The sequence below is a fragment of the Camelina sativa genome, chromosome 7 (assembly GCF_030686135.1).
Source record: "Camelina sativa cultivar CO46 ecotype springtype chromosome 7, ASM3068613v1".
NCBI classification, from domain to species: domain Eukaryota; kingdom Viridiplantae; phylum Streptophyta; class Magnoliopsida; order Brassicales; family Brassicaceae; genus Camelina; species Camelina sativa.
Genome location: NC_141886.1, coordinates 31,155,200 through 31,174,614, shown reverse-complemented (window position 1 = coordinate 31,174,614; position 19,415 = coordinate 31,155,200). Strand labels below are relative to the sequence as shown.

Sequence of the window (19,415 nt, the reverse complement as noted above, 5' to 3'; positions counted from 1 at the left end):
TCGCCTGCAAGATTTGAACCTGGCATTGGATTGAATCATTGATCTTCTTCATTGAAGTTTTTAAGAGGACGAAGAACTATTTGCTGTGTGTGTATGTGTGTGTCTAAAGTTGCTTCAGATGGAAACAGAGACAAAAAAGGAAAAAAAAAATACAAGTTTCAGAAATGAGATGTATTCTCTGTATAGTTGTGTTAAAAGTGTTTCCTTCTCCTATGAATAAATGAAATATACGGACCACGAATATCGAGTGTCCATATTAGCTTTTGCAAAACAAACCTGCACGAACACGAAAGAGATGCTTCAGATTTACATGCCCAAACTTTCCATCCCATCCACAGCTTCTTTTCTGATTTATTGAAAACTCACTATAACACAGTAGTTAAAGAGACACACATAGAATTGAGTTTTGTAATCAAACATTTGGCTTTTATTATCATCAAAGATCCATTATTCATTCAATCACAGTCATGGTTGTTTTTTGGTAATGACTACTACATTACAAACATTGTCAGGCCAGTAATATTTCATTCTTCTTTCTGATGGAAATCACGGGTTTGACTAAGATTACCATTGAGAGTTGCGTGATATATCCTTTTGTCGCCAAGTCCCAAATCCGATAAAATCAAGTTGCCCTGAAAGCAACAGAAAGACAAGCACAACCAAACGTTGGTAAGCAATAACACGCAAGCCAAAAGTACATATACAGGTCAAGTCTTGCTGCAGTTGGCAAAGCAATACCTCGGTGGCCATTAATCTCCGAACATTGCTAGCATATAGTTTGGGATCATCTTTCTCTTCTTGTGATGGGTAGTATACAGGTAACCGTATGACTTCCAAGTGATTTACGAATTGACAGAGAAGGAATAAGATGTGGCGTGCCTGCAAAACAAGAAACACGATTCTTGTAACTCGACTAAAGAAAACCTGTTTTTTAAAAGCGGAACTTCTGGGAAAACTGCAATTTTTTAGCAAGAAATACTCACCCCGGATATTGTATCCCAAGCCACGCTGAAGCGCTCGTAAGGATATTTTAAAATCACCGGAAGAACAGGAGTTCCAGCCAAAAATGCACCTGTCTTGAATGTAAGTAAGTAGTCTCCGTTGGTAGTTGTTCCTTCTGCAGTGAGAGCAAATAGAAGTTTTAAGGAAACAACGATGGTTTGGTAGACAAATTGATTACGAGAGCAATATTGAACCTGGAAAAAGCATAATAGTTGGAGCAGATTTGTTCCTATGAGCTTCTCGAACTCTTTCATTTACAGTGCCTACAAAGATAAGAACAGTGGTTAGATATATAGTATGACAACTATTTATAGTAGCATCAGAGATTAGGGTCATAAATTTCTTAATTATCAAGTGCATAACACAGACTACCAACAAAAGGAAGTAATACTAGAAAAGAATACACTAGCTGAAGACTTTTTGGTACTTGGAAAGAATAAAAAGATTTTGCTTCGTTTTGTACGAATCACATACCAGATACACCCTTGAAATCAGGCGATTTTGCTTCTCGTTGAACATAGACACAACCAAGGCATTTGCTGCCAGAAAACAACGAAATAAGATATAATCAAGTGTGAGATGATCAATACAAACGAATAACAGAAACAAGGACACTTAGAAGTTGAGATGAGGTACAGAGATTTTTTCAAGAACTTAAGATAAGTCATTCACAACTCACCTAATGAGGCCAACAAGAGGAAGTTTGCCCACTGATCTCTTCAGAATCAAAATCATGAGGGAAAAGAGAAATAAATGTTAATGCCCTCGCCAAAACGACACCCAGTTTTGCAGAGCTACCAAAGAGTATATATCTATCAACTAACCTTGGCGACAAAACTTGGAAAAGAAGCAGACATATGATACAAAATGTCCAAGTACGAAACGTGATTGGACACAATGGCTCCAGGTCTTTCAGGTTCCTCCGTGGCGGCATCCCCTTTCTGGCTAATCTGCAGCCAAAAGAGAGAACAAATTAAGATAAAAGGCAAACGCCAAGCCATCAGTGGGAACTAATAATTGAATCAATTTCAGGAAAAAAAGAGGTCCCAAGTAAGGACCATCTTAATAAATGGTACAGCAACCTAACTTCTCCTTTGAGCCAACATTGTCGTACCAAGCTAGAATCCTACCAATAAATTGCCTCTAAACTATTATATCTCCTTACAGCAAAGTCTGACAACACTTAAGGTTCCTTATAACTAACTATCCAGTACAAGAAGTTACTACCACATTATGGTCTATACAAATACAAAAACTAATCATAGCAGAAACCCTTGCAGACTTAGCTAAGCTTATACCTCTGCAGAAGTAGTTTTAGGATTAGGATCCATGAGTGAGTCACGATCCAAACGGGTCTCATGAATCCAGTAAAACCCAAAAACGAAAAGCAAAACCCTAGAGAGAAACCTCCCACAGCTGACAATAACAGTACGTTTCCATCCTCTCATGTGAGCATAATCTTCCTGAACAACGACACCACCTTCTTCTTCCTCTTCCTCTGCCCCACGATAAGGAGCAGAAAAGAGCGTAAAAAGCCTACAGATCAAGTAATAGAGAAGCAAGAGGCTCATGGAGAGAAGAAACCGCAGCGGAACAAGCGTCACCATTGCGACAGCCAACTTAATCTTCTCAGTCATGGGAAAAGGACCCAAACCCATCGTCCCATACAAATCCGTCCTCGCGTAAGGTGCGAACTTTTTGTCTAGCTCTTCAATGGCAGCAGCCAAATCGGATTCTGATTTCAGCAAGGGTCGTTCCTCTTTGCTCGAAGGTGGATTCGAATTCATATCTTTGAGCTCTGATTCCATTGTTCTTCTTCTTCTATTCGCCTAAACCTAAAAAAAAATCTAATCTTTTTTTGTTTTTTTCAAAGAAAGAAAGGGGCTTCTTCAGGTATTGAAATCACACAAGGAAGAGTGGGTTCGTGTTGGAAGATGGATCTGAAGAAGAAAGTGTCATCCTTTTCTCTCCTCCTCGTCGTCGTCTCTAGATTTCCCGTGAAGATTTCAGCTTTCGCGCACACGTAGATTCGCCGTAAAAGGTAAACATATGAAACGTAACAAAGTGCTCTAATTCGCTGGAACAACGTGCATCTTAACTTAATATACGCTCATCTATCATAACCGTTGGATGGATTAGTTGGAACAAAATCGGACCACGACTGTTAATTTTTGTTGCAGAATTTTTACAAATTTTACAAATCTTTTAATTTTATTTTTCCAGATAATGTCAAAGAGATTTTTCCTGTTATTTTTCCCATCTTATTTTTAAATTTTTTTTTTTTATAGTTGTAGATTTATTTTCTTATCCAAACAGAAAAACAATTCCTTGTTTGATTTGGATATAAATTTCGTGATACACATTTATCTATCTTCTTAGATAATATTTTTTTTTCCCGAATTGATGTGCTATATAAGATGAGAAATTGAGAGCCCTAGTAAAATATGAAGAAAATAAGGTAGAGATATGAATTTTTTTTCTTTCTTTCTTACAATGATTAAATCTAAAGATTAAAGTTTGCTGCGTAATTTTTTTTTCAGTTAATACAAAAAAAGAATGAAATGTCATATACGGTAACGATAACATTATAAATCAATTGATTATACGTATAGTCTGAGTAGAATGAAACAAGTCAAATAAGTGGTAGGACCAAATTAATGATTATTCCTAAAAACGTTTTTACTAATTACTAGTACTATTCACTCCTTTAGTGGCAAACAGATCAAATCAAATCAGGTACCAACTTGCCCTGCTTAATATAAAACCGTACGGAAATCACAAGGCATGTTTCTTTCAACTACCAAGATTAATCATTTGCATTTTTTTTATCACTTTGAGTCTTTATAGTATATGATTTGTATGGAGAAAGCAGACTTGAACATTAAGCAGACTTTTCCTAATTAAAATTTCAAGTTTGCTGAATCCAAGACATAATCATAGGCTCATAGCTATGCAACCTTCCGTCAATAGACAATAGTTACTGCTACCATAGTACCATGATGTATATTAGTACAAGTGTACAACATGACTGAAATCTTGACTCGATAGTTGAAGCCTTGAGAAGAATTAAAGATCATGTGAAAGTGGACATGGGAAGGAAAAACAAATTCGAGGCAATTTCCACGAGAGCTACAAGCTTAAAAACCTTAGTTAATGACGTTAACTGTGTTTATACTCTCAGACAAATCCTAAAAACAAAAGTGGAAGTTGCGACAGTTAGATTCCCTGTTATATAGTCTTTTCTTCTGTGTTTAATTTGTTTGTTCTTTGTTGATAAGCAAAAAAACAACGCATATATTCAAATCTTAGGTCATTGTCTTTTTTTTTATGGTCATGTCATGAGTCATGCATGACCTTAATAAGTTATCTACAACAGTAATCATTATTACGTAACAATGTTTATTTCAAGCTTAGTATGTAACAATATATATTACTAGGGCGAGCTATATAACATACTTGGCATTTTAATGTTTACCTAGAACTTAGAACAAACTAAATTCTAAATATATATATTTTGAAGCAACAGAATTAGTTTACTTTATTTATACAAATGTTATAAATTAACCTCAAGTATAGTATTTAGAAGAATATGGTATTGGCGTTGTATATATATCAGTCACCGCTTGTTAATAATATGAAGATTGATTATAACGAATTTGAAACCCTCCACTTGCATTAGGGGACAAGACAAGACTCTCTATAAAAATTAACAGAGGTAGTAGCACCACCAGTTCCACTTGCACACATTGAGTTCTTCCTTTATTAACAAAAACAAAATTTTATCGTACATTAAAAACCACCAAAAACAAATGTAAATATTTAGCAATTTGGTAAATTAATTTTGTCTTGCAGTAATTCACGTGAATCCCCAATAATTTTTCTCATGCAAACAACAAAGTGGGGTCCTAATTCTTATGATTTGCCACTTCTCTCGCCAGCCCTTGTTCTTTTGTTCTCTTCACTACATCCAAACTCCCCAAGAATCTCTCTTTCTCCTCTCTTCTCTCTTCTCTCACCTCTTATTATTTTCCTCTGAATTAAGAGAATCATCGTTACGAAAATGTTGAAGAAAGCAACATATCTTCCATTGAATCTTTCACTTGCTCCTTTGCTTCTTCTTCTTCTTTTCCTTCTTTCGTGTGTTGTTCATGGCATCCACGAGAAGAAGATCCTCCGAGTACACAACAACATCTGGTCTCCCAAGAAATCATACGAAGCTTCGAGTTCATGTTTCTCTCGCAGTCTTGGTAAGTCTTGTTTTTTTCTTTTTTCCTTTAACGCTCACCAACCATAGAGAAGAGAGAGTTGTGGATACTATTCCTTTTTACTTTAGTTTAATATTATTGATGGCGTGAATTAAGGTTAGATTAGCAAAAGTCTCAAATTTTGTATAAACTCTTAATTAAAGTCATTAGCTTTTTACACTACTTTATAATATCCTTTCTCCTCGAATTGGGATTAGTATAGCTATTTTTCTAAATCTTTACATATAGAATCTTGAGCTCCTTTCCTCCATGGAAGACAACTCATCTATCACATATGTTTGTATATTCTAGAGTATACAAAACCTCTGTTTCCTTTAATCTCTTCTTGTTGACTCTTTCTTTACTCTGTTTATGTCAGTTGTTTATTGCAAAGAGACAAATGATGATTCTGTTTACTTTATTAAAAATGATGATTATGCTTTGAAAACTTAGGAAACGGAAGAGAATCCACTACACTGGAGATCAAACATAGAGAAATTTGCTCAGGAAAGACTACAGATTGGGGTAAGAAGCTGAGAAGAACCTTAGTTTTGGATAACATTCGAGTTCAGTCACTTCAACTCAGAATCAAAGCACTGACCTCAAGCCGCACCACCGAACAATCTGTTTCCGAAGCTCAGATTCCGTTAACCTCAGGGATAAAACTTGAGACTTTGAACTACATCGTTACAGTTGAATTAGGAGGGAAAAACATGAGTTTGATCGTTGACACTGGAAGCGACTTGACTTGGGTCCAATGCCAGCCTTGCAGATCATGTTACAACCAACAAGGTCCTCTGTATGACCCATCAGTCTCATCTTCTTACAAGACGGTTTTCTGTAACTCATCCACTTGTCAGGACCTTGTAGCAGCTACCGGCAATTCAGGCCTTTGTGGAGGTTACAATGGTGTCGTAAAGACAAATTGTGAGTACGTTGTCAGCTATGGAGATGGATCATACACTCGAGGAGACTTGGCAAGTGAAAGCATCCTATTGGGGGACACAAAACTCGAAAACTTTGTCTTTGGTTGTGGCCGAAACAACAAAGGTCTGTTTGGGGGAGCCTCTGGTTTAATGGGTTTGGGAAAAAGCTCAATCTCTTTAGTCTCCCAAACATTGAAAACTTTCAACGGAGTGTTCTCATACTGTCTACCTTCTCTCGAGGATGGAGCTTCTGGTTCATTGTCTTTCGGTAATGATTCCTCTGTGTACAAGAACTCAACTTCAGTTTCCTACACGCCGTTACTACAAAACCCTCAGCTTAGTTCCTTTTACATTCTGAATCTCACCGGTGCTAGCATTGGTGGCGTGGAGCTGGAAACATCAAGCTTCGGTAGAGGGATACTAATCGATTCAGGAACGGTTATCACGAGATTGCCACCTTCCATTTACAAAGCTGTGAAAACAGAGTTTCTGAAACAGTTTTCCGGGTTTCCTTCAGCTCCTGGTTATTCAATCTTAGACACTTGCTTTAACCTCACAAGTTACGAAGACATTAGCATCCCCACTATCAAAATGATCTTCGAAGGTAACGCTGAGCTCGAAGTGGATGCCACCGGTGTGTTCTACTTTGTCAAGCCTGACGCGTCTCTTGTTTGCTTGGCCTTGGCAAGTCTGTCATATGAAAACGAAGTCGGGATCATCGGAAATTACCAGCAGAAAAACCAGAGAGTAATATATGATACAAAACAAGAGAGGCTTGGAATTGCAGGAGAAAACTGCAGTATCTGATGATGACTACCCCATAACTTATAAAAACCCTTTGTGTTCCCTTCATATATCATGAAAAGCCAAATCATCTCTTTTGGCAAAGCCAATTTGAAATTCTCCCACTATTCTTATAAATATTTATGTCTGTATCCGTATAGCAGTAGCTTATAGTGAATTGTAAGAAACTATGTTTGATGATCTTATGAGGAAGGAAAATGATAATGATCTAAACCATAGGAACAAACAACGAATAGAGAGAAAAAACACTTAAAAAAGGTTTTCTCAAGAATCTGATGTTCGTGTACCTGAAAACACAAATGATTCAAACTCAAGCTTCATCACGGATCAGAGCTGTCATCTCTATCTTCTCTGTATCAACACCTTCACTTCTTCTGTTTGTTAACATTTCAGCCGGGAGAATGGTTGAGTTTGAATCAACATTTGGTATCAAAAAGACCAATCCAATTGGAATTACCCTCAATAAACTCCTGATCACAATAGCCAGCCAGAGATTATCAAACTGAGTACGCGTAACTTTCAAGGCATGGAGTAATACTCCTCCGCCCCATGACGACATTAGGTGTCCTACGTGTTCAATCGACATGAGCAAAGCAAAGAAAGTGCCTTCCATACCGGCAGGGCAGAGCTTGGAACTGAGAACAAGTAAAGGTAACCACTTGATTCTACTTATCATATGTGAAACAAACTCGTCTACCACAATGAAGAAGTAATCAGGGAGACCAAGCTTCAGATTTATGCGCAGCACCAGGATCAAATCCAGAAATCCTGACAGGACAGATAGGGAAAGTGCCCAAAAGACGACATTCCGGAAAGGGAAGTTCTTCAGAAAGTTCTGATAGAGAAGTATGCCCACAAGAGAGCCGATTGCACCAAACGACATAATGGATCCAACGGCTTCCTAAGGAACAGAAAGTAACAACTACCTTAGCCAAAAACATTACAGATAGTTCCCAAATGATTTAAGAAAGGGCAGAGAAAGTTAAATCCAACTCTATTTGTGTTAGAACTTATGCAAAAGGTGAAAGCACCTTTGAAAAGGAAGGACCATCCTTTGAATCTGTGTACCAATAGAACATGCCTTCATGAATGTGCAAGCTCACTGCTGCTGACAAAAGCATGAACAAGCATGGTCGCCACACCTCACCATATTGAAAGGTTTTCCATATTGCGCTTCCAGCGTCCAGAAACTTCTCGTTCGCCTGAAAGCAGAGTTAACTCCATTACATCATGACATACAGTACTTTATAGCATACGGTTGGGCCAAAGGGTAGCAAACAACATACATGTTTACGACCTAAGCTGCGAGAAGGAGATTCTTTCAGAACCATCCCCACTACAACAACTAACCCTGCAGTCAAACCAAGTAAACCGTACACACCCTGCCAAGAAAAAGACAATGTTAATTTTAAATCATTTGTCTGAAACTTGTGTGCATACTAGCATAAGAGGAAATCTTAACATGTAGACTCTATGAATTCAAGAAGAGCTATAAAGAGCCTACCTTGGCCCCAATTAAGTGCACCAAAACGCCGCTAAGGGAGAAACCAACCAAGGATCCAATGGAAGAACTCAAACCACACAAACTTTGCATATCTGCAGCAAGCGTAGGATGGCTTATGCTACATTGTGTTACACAAGCATCAATGGTTACATCTGCTATAGCAACACCAGCACTTCCTGCCACAAGACAGGACAAAGCCAGTGCAAGATGCAGATTCGTGTCCAGCCATAACACCATCATGGAGATCATAGCAAGAAAGCCTACAAGTCAATAAGAAAAAACAAAACAAAGAAAGATTACATCTTTCATATATCAAGAAGCAAAGAAACTAACTTTTTGACTTCATTCGCTTGAATTTTACCGGCGAATATGAAATAGGGTCGCCTCCGATAGCCCCAAACAGGGACAACATCAGTCAAGAGTCCCCAGAGAGGTTTAATGATCCAAGGAATCTGAATCAAACCAACGTAAATCTGAGCTTGAGAAGGTTGTATCTTCTGCTCGTCTTTAAAATAGTATTGAGTGCTGACTTTGCTGAGACCTTTACCAAGGCCTTGGCTAACACCATAGACGACAATAACACCGAAGAAGAAGCTCCAGTGAAGCTCTTCAATAAGCATAGTTAGCCACCGTAAAGGCCGTTTCAACAACAGATCTAAAACCCCTGCTTTGCTCTTGTCTTGCTGATTTCGTCGAGAATCAATCTCGTACTCTGCTTCCTCCGATCGATTCGCCATGTTTTGAGGAATTTGAGACAACACAAGTTGAAGGGATCCTCCTTGACTACTTTAACTAAACTAACACCCATATATAACTACTTTATTGGTTTGATGACGCCACGGATGACGAAATCACGTATGCACAAAACGAATCAAACAAAGTTTTGGAATTTGAAACTCGTGAGTCGTGAGTACACACGCCCTGCCACCTACTACGATTCTACGAACATCTCAACTTACTTAGGCCATGAATCGTAATTAGTTTTTAGATGGTTTTTGGTTTTTAGATTTTAGATTTTGAATTTTGGTTCCTGATTTCTTAATTTTTAGTTTTTGCTATTGAATTTAAAATTAATAAATAAAAAATCAAAAACTCAAAAATTAAAAATGTTCTGGTTGAAAATAATTATTTTTTACAAAAATCACAAATTATGGTTTTTAGTTTCTCTTTGAAATTGCAAGAAACCACCCAAAAACTAGTTTCTTTAAATTCAAGGGAATCTATTTTTTAAAAATCTTGAATGGTAAAAAAATAGATTTTCAAAGAATCAGAATCCAAAAACTACTTAAAATCTAGTACACATTCAAGGCCTTAGTCAGTCAGTTTACAAGAGTTTCTATCAGAACTTATTGGGCTTTTAACCCAAAAAAAAAAGTACACTATATAAGCTTTTTTTCACATGTGGCAATTATGTTATCTTTGTCATTCAGTTTCTAAAGTTGTAAATAGAGATTTCATATTGTGCAATTTTCAGATACGAACGGCAAATTTCACAATCATATAGATTTGTTTTATCACCTGTCACTAGTACCATATACATACAATTTATTCGACGGGTGCTTGCTTAACAGTTAGTAAACTAGGACGCTGATTAATTGGCAAACTTTACCATAACTGTTGACATATGACAACTCCTCCCACCTGCAAATAGATTGAGGGTCGGTAGTAGTAGAAACATTATAATTTAATCAACTATGACTTATATACATACATACAATTAAGAAAGTAGATGATGGTTTGGAAGTTATGATACTTATTAATTTATAACATTGTTCATAACTTTTACTACCATAAAAAATTCTTCTATTTTTGTGTGTGTGTTGTGCTGTTATGATCAAAACCGTCATATTTGTTAACGAATTGCTATAGTTATTGGGAGGACACTACACTGGACACGTAAATATGAATATAGTTAAATAAATATTCAAACAAAAAAAAATGAAAAAGATAACAAAGTTTCTTGCTATTTTGGCATCACATCTCTCATGGGCCGACCAAAGAAGTAGATCAACCAAGAAGCGATAAATCTTGAGGCATCCAATTTTGCTTGCCTACTATCTCCAATTTTTTTTCTTTTGCTAAGTAGGTTCTTCCACGTGTTGGACCATTAACACATCAATTGATTTTTTATTTTTTATTTTTTTTTTGTTTTGCTAGTCATAATCAACTTAAAAATGGTTCATTCTGATTAGAGAAATTCTTAATGGTGTTCAATCTAAATAAGAAAAGTGCCAAAATGGTAGCATATATGAATCGAATTAAAAATGTGTGATAGTGTGGACTAAATGGTTGTTATAGAACGGAAAATAAAAGGTAAAAAAAAAAAACACACAAGAGATAATCAGAGTCGGTTTGAACAAAAAAAAAAGAGATAATCAGAGTCATAATCTTAGTGATTTAATGGTATGATCAAACATATTCCATTTGCACAATTTAAATACCTATATTTAAACAAAAATTGTTAAAGAATTTTTATATATAATATGAAAAGAAAATAACAAAAGAGAAACTGTGAGGGATTTAATATAAATACGCAACCATTAGCAACTATCTTTCTCTCATTTTCACAATTTCATTCGTCGCTCATCCCTTTATTTTTATTTTTCTCATTCACCGGTAATGGCAAAAGTCTCTCGGCGGAGCAAGAAAACAATGGTTGACGTCTATGAAATCGGCGATAAAACAGCGTCTGCGTCTGAGTCCATTGTGTTAAAATCCAAACGCAAACGTAAGTCGCCGCCTCAAAACACTCCTCCTCGACGCAGCTCCTCCTATAGAGGCGTCACAAGGTTTAACGGAAACCCCTCAAACGACATCCTTTAAGCAGCTTCCTTTTTTTGGGGTCATTTATTTTAGTTTGTTTTTTCTAATTTCCGGTTGAATAGGCATAGATGGACTGGGAGATACGAAGCGCACTTGTGGGATAAGAACAGCTGGAACGAGACTCAAACCAAGAAAGGTCGACAAGGTTTGTGTCTCTATCAGTCTATGCTTACACATGTATCATCTATGCAGCCTGTGTTACGTAACAAGATTTTTGTTAGCTTTTTCTTATTGATCATAGATTGGATTCCGATGAATTCGGAAACTCCTTAGTCCTTTTTTCAGGACCAGACTTGGTCCTTCACTGTTCTTGATTTGATTCTTGATTTTTTTTTTTTTAAATTAATTGTGGTATATTTTATGATGGTGATGTGCAATGGATGATGAATGAATGCTGACTCATCAAGTGCAGTTTATCTAGGTGAGTTTTTTTATTTTATTTTTTATAAAGCCAATATCCATATCATTTCCATATATAAGTTGAAGAAAATACATAATGTAATAAAGTATTGTACTTTTTTCTTTTAAATATATTCGACAAAGTGATGAAAAAAAGTCCACATATGCATGTGTGATATGGTTGTAAAATTAAAAGAATGAATTCCACCGAAACTGGTAGAGCCGGTTTATTATTATTAGCTGTTCTTTTTTTCTTTTCTTTTCTTTTTGGTCCAACGCAATTCGTATTAATTTGTCCTTTTCTTACTTATATTTAAATAATTAAAACCATATCGTATATATTCTTTATTAATTTAATATATATGGTTTTATGGATAGGTGCTTACGACGAAGAAGAAGCAGCAGCACGTGCCTACGACTTGGCAGCATTGAAGTACTGGGGACGAGACACACTCTTGAACTTCCCTGTAAATTTTCTCCAAATCCATTTGTTATTATTAATTTTCTTATGACATACTATGTGTTTTTGTTATGATCTTTGTTTGCTGCTACACAATGTTCTTGCCTACTAATTTTTAGAACACAAGAAACAAGAACAAAGCATGTGTATACTTTAATACTTGTAAACTGATTTAATATCTCCATCAAAAATGTTTAGAGAATAAATTAATTAAATGGAGTGTTAAACTTCGTGTTTATTTGGTTGATTTCTTAGTTGCCTACTTATGAAGAAGACCTCAATGAAATGGAAAGCCACTCCAAGGAAGAGTATATTGGATCATTGAGAAGGTAAACGAACGATTAATTTGAGCATTCAAGTATACCAAATGATTAATTAGTCATAGTTTCTAAAACTAACTTACAACATTTCGGTGTAGAAAAAGTAGTGGGTTCTCTCGTGGTGTATCAAAATACAGAGGAGTTGCAAGGTAAATAGATTTTAATATAAATACGTAGTCATATAATTAGACTAACTGCTCGAATATTATAATTATAAGTTGCCAATGAAAAACACGAAACTTAAAAAGGAGTGTGTATATATACATAAGTTGTTGAATCATAAATTTGCAGGCATCACCATAATGGGAGATGGGAAGCTAGAATTGGAAGGGTGTTTGGTAATAAATATCTATACCTTGGAACATACGGTACTTAATTGATCCCATCTATCCTTACTTACTTTCTATATTTTCTTTGGATAGTGATATATTTTATATTTAAATCTTGGAGTTTGGGATTAATATATAATTGGAGTTGTTATCTGTTCTCCTGTTAAGTGGGACATTAGTAGACCATGCATGACATGATCATTTCATATATCTATTTTATATTACGGATATTAAGATAGAATTAATAATGGTAGGAAACAACCGAGGTCATGTTATGCATGAATATAGGTAAAACGAACAACTCCTAAGATTTTTTGTTTTCTTGTCAACAACTCCAAGAAAATTTAAGCCACACACATGATAGATCTCATAGAAAAAGAATATGTACTATTGATTGATATGTAAGATTGGGCGCTTGGTATGGGGACTTAGTGTTTTGTGAACCTTGAAGAGATTAATCAAAAATCTTGTTGGTTGGGAACTAGATCACCAAACCCAACTACTTACTCAAGCTATTTACTATATTGTGCTCACTTTTTAAGTTACTCATCTAACTTTATTGACAGATTCATTCCCTTCCATATTATTAACTACATATACATGTTTCCCAACTTGTATTATTATTTTTGTCGTATGTAAAACTCATCAATAAGTGCATTACCAAAATTAAACCAGAATTTTGATATGCCGATGATATTAATACAAATTATGAGGTTATGTATCCCCCTCATTTTTTAGTGACATAAAATGAACACATGCAAAAGATAATGTTTATTTATAAATAGATCACATGACATGCATATTTCTGTAAAGATCACATACCTAACATGAATATTACTATATTAGGCAAATGCGTGATAGTTATCCACTTAATACATTGGGAAAAGTTTTATAAAAAAAAACATATTTATACCAGTGGGATGGAAGTTCTGTGAAATTATGAAAGTGTACAATATTTTTGATTTGTAACATTTTGCACCCTGTGCACACGTGCAGCCACGCAAGAAGAAGCAGCAATCGCCTACGACATCGCGGCAATAGAGTACCGTGGACTTAACGCCGTTACCAATTTCGACGTCAGCCGTTATCTAAACCCTAGCGCCGCCGCCGCAAATCACCAGGATAAACCCGATCCCAATTCTAAGCCGATCCGAAAACCTAACCACGAGCCCGAATCGTCTGATTATAACGAATCTCCGAAATCAGAGGAGATAGTCGAACCATCCACATCGCCGGAAGCTATGCAAACTCGCCGGAGCTTTCCTGACGATATCCAGACGTATTTTGGGTGTCAAGATACCGGCAAGCTAGCGGCGGAGGAAGATGACGTTATATTCGGTGGTTTTAATTCGTTCATAAATCCTGGTTTCTATAACGAGTTTGATCATGGACCTTAGATCGTATTTTCACAAGTTTTGATTTTTATCATCTATCCATATAAGAAATGCAGCGAATATATATATATATACTAGATTTTAACCCGGACAATATTTTTAATTAAATTTTTTTAAATTTTTTTATTTGTTATTTTTATTTCTTTTTTTTTTATAATTTTATTTTGAATGTTAATTTTAAGATTTCACCCTTATATCACATGATTTGTGTTCTACATTTCTAACTAAATCAGCTTAAAATATATATATATATATATATTTACTATTTTAATATTGATTGTACACTGACAAAAAAAAATTATGGTTTAAAGGTTAGATTTTTACAGCTTTTTCAGTATTAAATTACTGTTTTTAGATTTAACCCGTTATACATACACAATAAAATATTAATCTAGTTATAAAAAAAATCCTAAATTATCATATAAACTAAATTATCATATAAATTACATGATTACTATGATCACATATTACTCTACTAAATCATTATAAAGTACATAAAACATTTAATAGCCACTTTGGAATTAATTAAACAATCATCAACAAAAACTACTAACAACTCTACCAAACTCATCTCTTTTTTTTCTCCTCCTCCTATATATTTTCTTCCTCTCTGGCCTCAACATCGACCCCTTAAATTTACTCTCAATCATTTGAAAAGATATACAAATGAATCAAAGCGAAATCTTGGGGTGTACCAAAAACTGAAAAGCTTGGTAAGTCAAGAGGATAATATATATTCAATAATAAATATAAAGGTGAGCAGCTCACTGTAAGCTAAACTCAGAATTGATTTTTTTTTCTCTACATGTATTTGTGACATAACTATATGGAGTAAAAAAAAAATAGTGTAGATATGAAATAAATTAAACAAAAACATTTAGATTATTTACTAACTGGAAGGTTGCATGTTCATCGTAAAACCAAATTTTTTTTTTTCAAATAAATGGATTTTAAACCACCTAAAATAAGAAAAGAATAAGTATTAGAGATGAAAAGACATAAACATTTTGTACCAATAAACTAATAAACGAATAAGTGGGCACCTGTTTATCGCCAACACCAAATCAAGTGTCTCAACCGGGAAGGTCACTTCGCGAGTTGATATATGAAGTTGTGTATGAATTGATGCATTTTTGTATTGCTAAGACGTTATTTACACTACAAGAAAACAGGTGATTAGGGACTACAAATAGCGACTACATATGTAGTCGCCAAAAATAACGACTACATAGTGACGATTTAGCGACTATTCTGTGACTACAGGAAATTAGTCGCTACTGAGTCACTCTATAGCGACTAATTCATGCAGTCGGTACGGTGGTCGTATTTTAACGACTACGAGGCGACTATATTGTTAATGGAATTATGTAGTCGCAATTTAGTCGCTAAATTAACGACTACAGTACGACCACATCAAATAGTCGTATACTTTGGCGACTAAGTTGCGACTCATTCGGCGAGTCATAAGGTAGTCGTAAAGTGGTCGTAAAATTTGGCGACTGTACGGCGACTCATACGGCGAGTCATTACATAGTCATCGTGTAGTCCCCAAATAGTCGCAAAATACAGTTAAAAAAAACGTGTTTTCCATGTGGGGGTCGGTGTACCAACTTTTATTATATAGTCGCCTATTAGTCACCTATTAGTCACCTAGGAAAGTCTATAAAAACGAGTTGCACTCATTTGTTCTCTTCATTCCGAACAAGACACTTTCCTTTCCTAAAAAAAAAATTCTAAATCAAAAAAAAAAAGTTTGGCTTTATATAATCTTATATTTTCTCACAAAAAAAAATATATATATATATAATTATAATGGCGGGATATTACAATTATGGTGGTAATGGCGGTAATTATCGGGAGTGGATGTACAAGAGGTTCGATGAAGTGACGGAGAATTTTTCATCTGAATTCGAAGTGGGGGTGGACCAATTCTTAACATTTGCAAGTAGCCAAGATACAGTTCAGAATAATGGGGGTAAGTTTCTCTGTCCATGTAGTGTTTGCAAAAACAATAGATGTCTCTCGGGTAGAAGAGTTATGAGTCATCTGTTTAGTAATGGATTTATGTCAGATTATTATTTTTGGTATAACCACGGAGAAGAAATTAATTTGGATATACAAAGTAGTTACACTGATAGGACTTATGATGGGAGTCATAAAGAAATGGGTAATGTAGTAGAAGATCCATATGTGGATATGGTGAATGATGCATTTCGTTATAATGTGGGTTTAGATGATAATTATCATCAAAATGATAGTTATGAGAATGTGGAAGAACCGGTACAAAACTATTCGCAGAAATTTTACGACTTGTTAGATAGTGCAAAAACTCCTTTATATGATGGTTGTCGTGAAGGTCACTCACAATTGTCATTGGCTGCTCGAGTCATGCAAAATAAGGCGGAGTATAATATGAGTGAAAAGTTAGTAGATTCGGTTTGCGGAATTTTGACGGATTATTTACCAGAAGGCAACCAGTCTACCGGTTCACATTACGAGACAGAAAAATTGATGCGTAATTTGGGCCTTCCATATTATACAATTGATGTTTGTATTAACAATTGTATGATTTTCTGGAAAGAAGACGAAAAGGAAGAGACATGTCTATTTTGTGGTTCACCAAGATGGAAGCCTAAGGAGGACCGACGGAGAACAAGAGTACCATATAGTCGTATGTGGTATCTACCTATTGCTGATAGGTTGAAGAGAATGTATCAGAGCCAAAAGACTACAGCGGCAATGAGATGGCATGCAGAGCACCAATCAAAAGAGGGAGAAATGAATCATCCTTCTGATGCGGCGGAGTGGAGATATTTCCAAGAGCTTAACCCTCGGTTTGCGGAAGAACCCCGTAATGTCTACCTTGGATTATGTACCGATGGGTTCAATCCATTTGGCATGTCTCGTAATCATTCGTTGTGGCCTGTGATCTTGACTCCATATAATTTACCCCCTGGTATGTGCATGAATACGGAGTACTTGTTTCTTACAATTCTGAATTCTGGGCCAAATCATCTGCGAGCTAGCCTCGATATCTTCCTACAACCTTTTATTGAGGAGTTAAAAGAGTTGTGGTCTACTGGAGTCGATGCATACGATGTGTCTTTGAATCAAAACTTTAATCTAAAAGCAGTGCTGATGTGGACGATAAACGAATTTCCGGCGTATAGCATGTTATCGGGATGGACCACCCACGGTAAATTGTCTTGTCCAATTTGCATGGAAAGTACAAAGTCGTTTTATCTACCCAAAGGAAGGAAGACATGTTGGTTTGATTGTCACCGAAGATTCCTGCCTCATGGTCATCAATTAAGGAAGAACAAAAAAGATTTCTTGAAGGGAAGAGACGCTTCTAACGACTATCCACCGCAGTCTTTAACTGGTGAGCAAGTTTATTACGAGCGTTTGAAATGTGTAAATCCACCAAAAACTAGGGAAGTCGGTGGTAACGGTCATGAAAAGAAGATGCCAGGCTATGGAAAGGAACATAATTGGCACAAAGAAAGCATATTATGGTCGCTACCTTATTGGAAGGACCTCAATCTCCGACATAATATTGATGGGATGCATACCGAGAAGAATTTTGTGGACAACATCTTGTATACTCTTATGAGTGTACATGGTAAATCTAAAGATAACATCATGTCAAGATTGGACATAGAACAATTTTGTTCTCGACCACACTTACATATTGATAGGAAGGGTAAAGCTCCATTCCCAGCATATACATTGACAAAGGAAGCCACAACAAGTTTATTGGAATGTGTCAAACATGCGGTGAAATTTCCAGATGGTTATTCGTCAGACTTGGCTAGTTGTGTTGATCTGATCAATGGCAAGTTTTCAGGAATGAAGAGTCATGATTGTCATGTTTTTATGGAGCGACTTCTTCCATTTATCTTCACAGAACTCCTAGACCGTAACGTTCACCTTGCATTATCAGGTATTACAGATTACTTATTTAATTAAATAAGTACTATATGTTTTTAAATATAATTTCCTAAGACATGAAATTTGAATACATTTTCAGGGATTTGAGCATTTTTCAGGGACTTATGCTCAAGAACTTTGCAAAAAAGTCGCGTTCAAATTCTTAAACATAACATTGTTTTGATCTTATGCAACTTAGAGAAGATATTTCCACCATCATTTTTTGATGTGATGGAGCACCTGCCTATACATCTCCCATATGAAGCAGAATTGGGAGGCCCTGTCCAATATAGGTGGATGTATCCTTTTGAAAGATTTTTCAAAAAGTTGAAAGGAAAAACGAAGAACAAAAGATATGCGGCTGGATCAATCGTTGAGTCATATATCAATGACGAGATTGCTTACTTCTCCGAGCACTACTTTGCCGATCATATACAAACAAAATCAAGGTATAATTAAATCAAATTATAATTTATACTTAATTTGAATTACTTTTAATTATCTTATTTGATCAGGTTAACAAGATTCTATGAAGGTGAAGTCCCAATATATCATGTCCCTGGAGTCCCTAATATATTTACTCATGTCGGTCGTCCAAGTGGGGAAATGCATGAAGTATGGCTTTCAGAGAGAGACTATTAGTGCGCACATGCATATGTTTTATGGAATTGTGACTATTTTCAACCAATTGAGAGGTATATAATACAGACTCACAAATATATAGACTCCACAAATATTTCTCATATATATTAAATATATTTAATTTTATTAGTATATTCGAGGATTTTCTTTCTACCAAATATCCTGAATTAACCGAAAAAGAACTGTCCACGAAAAGAGCTGAAGAATATCATGTGTGGGTGAAAGATTATGTAAGTATACTCGAACGCATGTAACCGACTCTGATTATGCATTTATTTAATTATATCATTGATAATATTTATATGTATATAATAATGTTTGATTTTATTATATATATATATATGCAAGTTATATACTGGAACACCACAAATCCATTTCCTACTTGGGTTCAAGAGATAGTGCATGGACCTTTACACAAGGTCAAAACTTGGCCAATATACTTTATAAGAGGCTATGTGTTTCATACGCAGAATCACGGCGCTGGAAGGAAGACATGTAACTATGGTGTATGTGTTAAAGGTGAAAATTACACTGATGCATCTGATGGTGCAGATTTCTATGAGAACTTAACTGATATCATAGAACTTGAGTACGAAGGGATGACCAATTTGAAAATCACACTTTTTAAGTGTAAGTGG

At 35.6% G+C, this 19,415-nt stretch overlaps 5 protein-coding genes across 8 annotated transcripts; 3 read left to right on the top strand and 2 right to left on the bottom strand.

Annotated features, from left to right (window-relative positions):
- Positions 1-25: 25 nt before the first annotated feature.
- Positions 26-3,281, bottom strand: LOC104752416 (lysophospholipid acyltransferase LPEAT1). 2 transcript variants are annotated; one of them, XM_010474545.3, is made up of 9 exons: positions 2,301-3,281; positions 1,827-1,952; positions 1,682-1,719; positions 1,477-1,541; positions 1,197-1,265; positions 984-1,117; positions 739-879; positions 569-632; positions 26-276 (listed from the first exon to the last, which is right to left on the bottom strand). In XM_010474545.3, exons 1-9 carry the CDS (start codon positions 2,808-2,810, stop codon positions 257-259), a joined length of 1,167 nt encoding a protein of 388 aa, XP_010472847.2. In that variant the 5' UTR covers positions 2,811-3,281; the 3' UTR covers positions 26-256. The 2 variants fall into 2 exon arrangements, with proteins under 2 accessions (XP_010472847.2, XP_010472846.2); XM_010474544.3 differs by lacking the exon at positions 26-276 and having other exon boundaries at positions 405-632.
- A 1,450-nt stretch (positions 3,282-4,731) lies between these two features.
- On the top strand, positions 4,732-7,189 carry LOC104752415 (aspartyl protease family protein At5g10770-like). The gene is made up of 2 exons (XM_010474543.3): positions 4,732-5,249; positions 5,700-7,189. The coding sequence occupies exons 1-2, from the start codon at positions 5,063-5,065 to the stop codon at positions 6,977-6,979; spliced, it is 1,467 nt and encodes a 488-aa protein (XP_010472845.2). The 5' UTR covers positions 4,732-5,062; the 3' UTR covers positions 6,980-7,189.
- Positions 5,648-9,741, bottom strand: LOC104703334 (putative folate-biopterin transporter 3). The gene is made up of 6 exons (XM_010419340.3): positions 8,842-9,741; positions 8,481-8,740; positions 8,263-8,358; positions 8,008-8,178; positions 7,264-7,877; positions 5,648-6,862 (listed from the first exon to the last, which is right to left on the bottom strand). Exons 1-5 carry the CDS (start codon positions 9,215-9,217, stop codon positions 7,287-7,289), a joined length of 1,494 nt encoding a protein of 497 aa, XP_010417642.1. The 5' UTR covers positions 9,218-9,741; the 3' UTR covers positions 5,648-6,862; positions 7,264-7,286.
- A 1,158-nt stretch (positions 9,742-10,899) lies between these two features.
- LOC104703331 (AP2-like ethylene-responsive transcription factor At1g79700) lies at positions 10,900-14,325 on the top strand. Of its 3 annotated transcripts, XM_010419338.3 has the most exons (8): positions 11,013-11,269; positions 11,366-11,448; positions 11,716-11,724; positions 12,081-12,169; positions 12,418-12,491; positions 12,581-12,631; positions 12,774-12,850; positions 13,808-14,325. In XM_010419338.3, exons 1-8 carry the CDS (start codon positions 11,100-11,102, stop codon positions 14,206-14,208), a joined length of 954 nt encoding a protein of 317 aa, XP_010417640.2. In that variant the 5' UTR covers positions 11,013-11,099; the 3' UTR covers positions 14,209-14,325. The 3 variants fall into 3 exon arrangements, with proteins under 3 accessions (XP_087316461.1, XP_087316460.1, XP_010417640.2); XM_087460335.1 differs by lacking the exon at positions 11,716-11,724 and having other exon boundaries at positions 10,900-11,269; positions 11,366-11,452; XM_087460334.1 differs by lacking the exon at positions 11,716-11,724 and having other exon boundaries at positions 10,989-11,269.
- A 1,692-nt stretch (positions 14,326-16,017) lies between these two features.
- LOC147941907 (uncharacterized) lies at positions 16,018-19,007 on the top strand. The gene is made up of 2 exons (XM_087458681.1): positions 16,018-18,584; positions 18,651-19,007. The coding sequence occupies exon 1, from the start codon at positions 16,018-16,020 to the stop codon at positions 18,172-18,174; it is 2,157 nt and encodes a 718-aa protein (XP_087314807.1). The 3' UTR covers positions 18,175-18,584; positions 18,651-19,007.
- Positions 19,008-19,415: the final 408 nt, after the last annotated feature.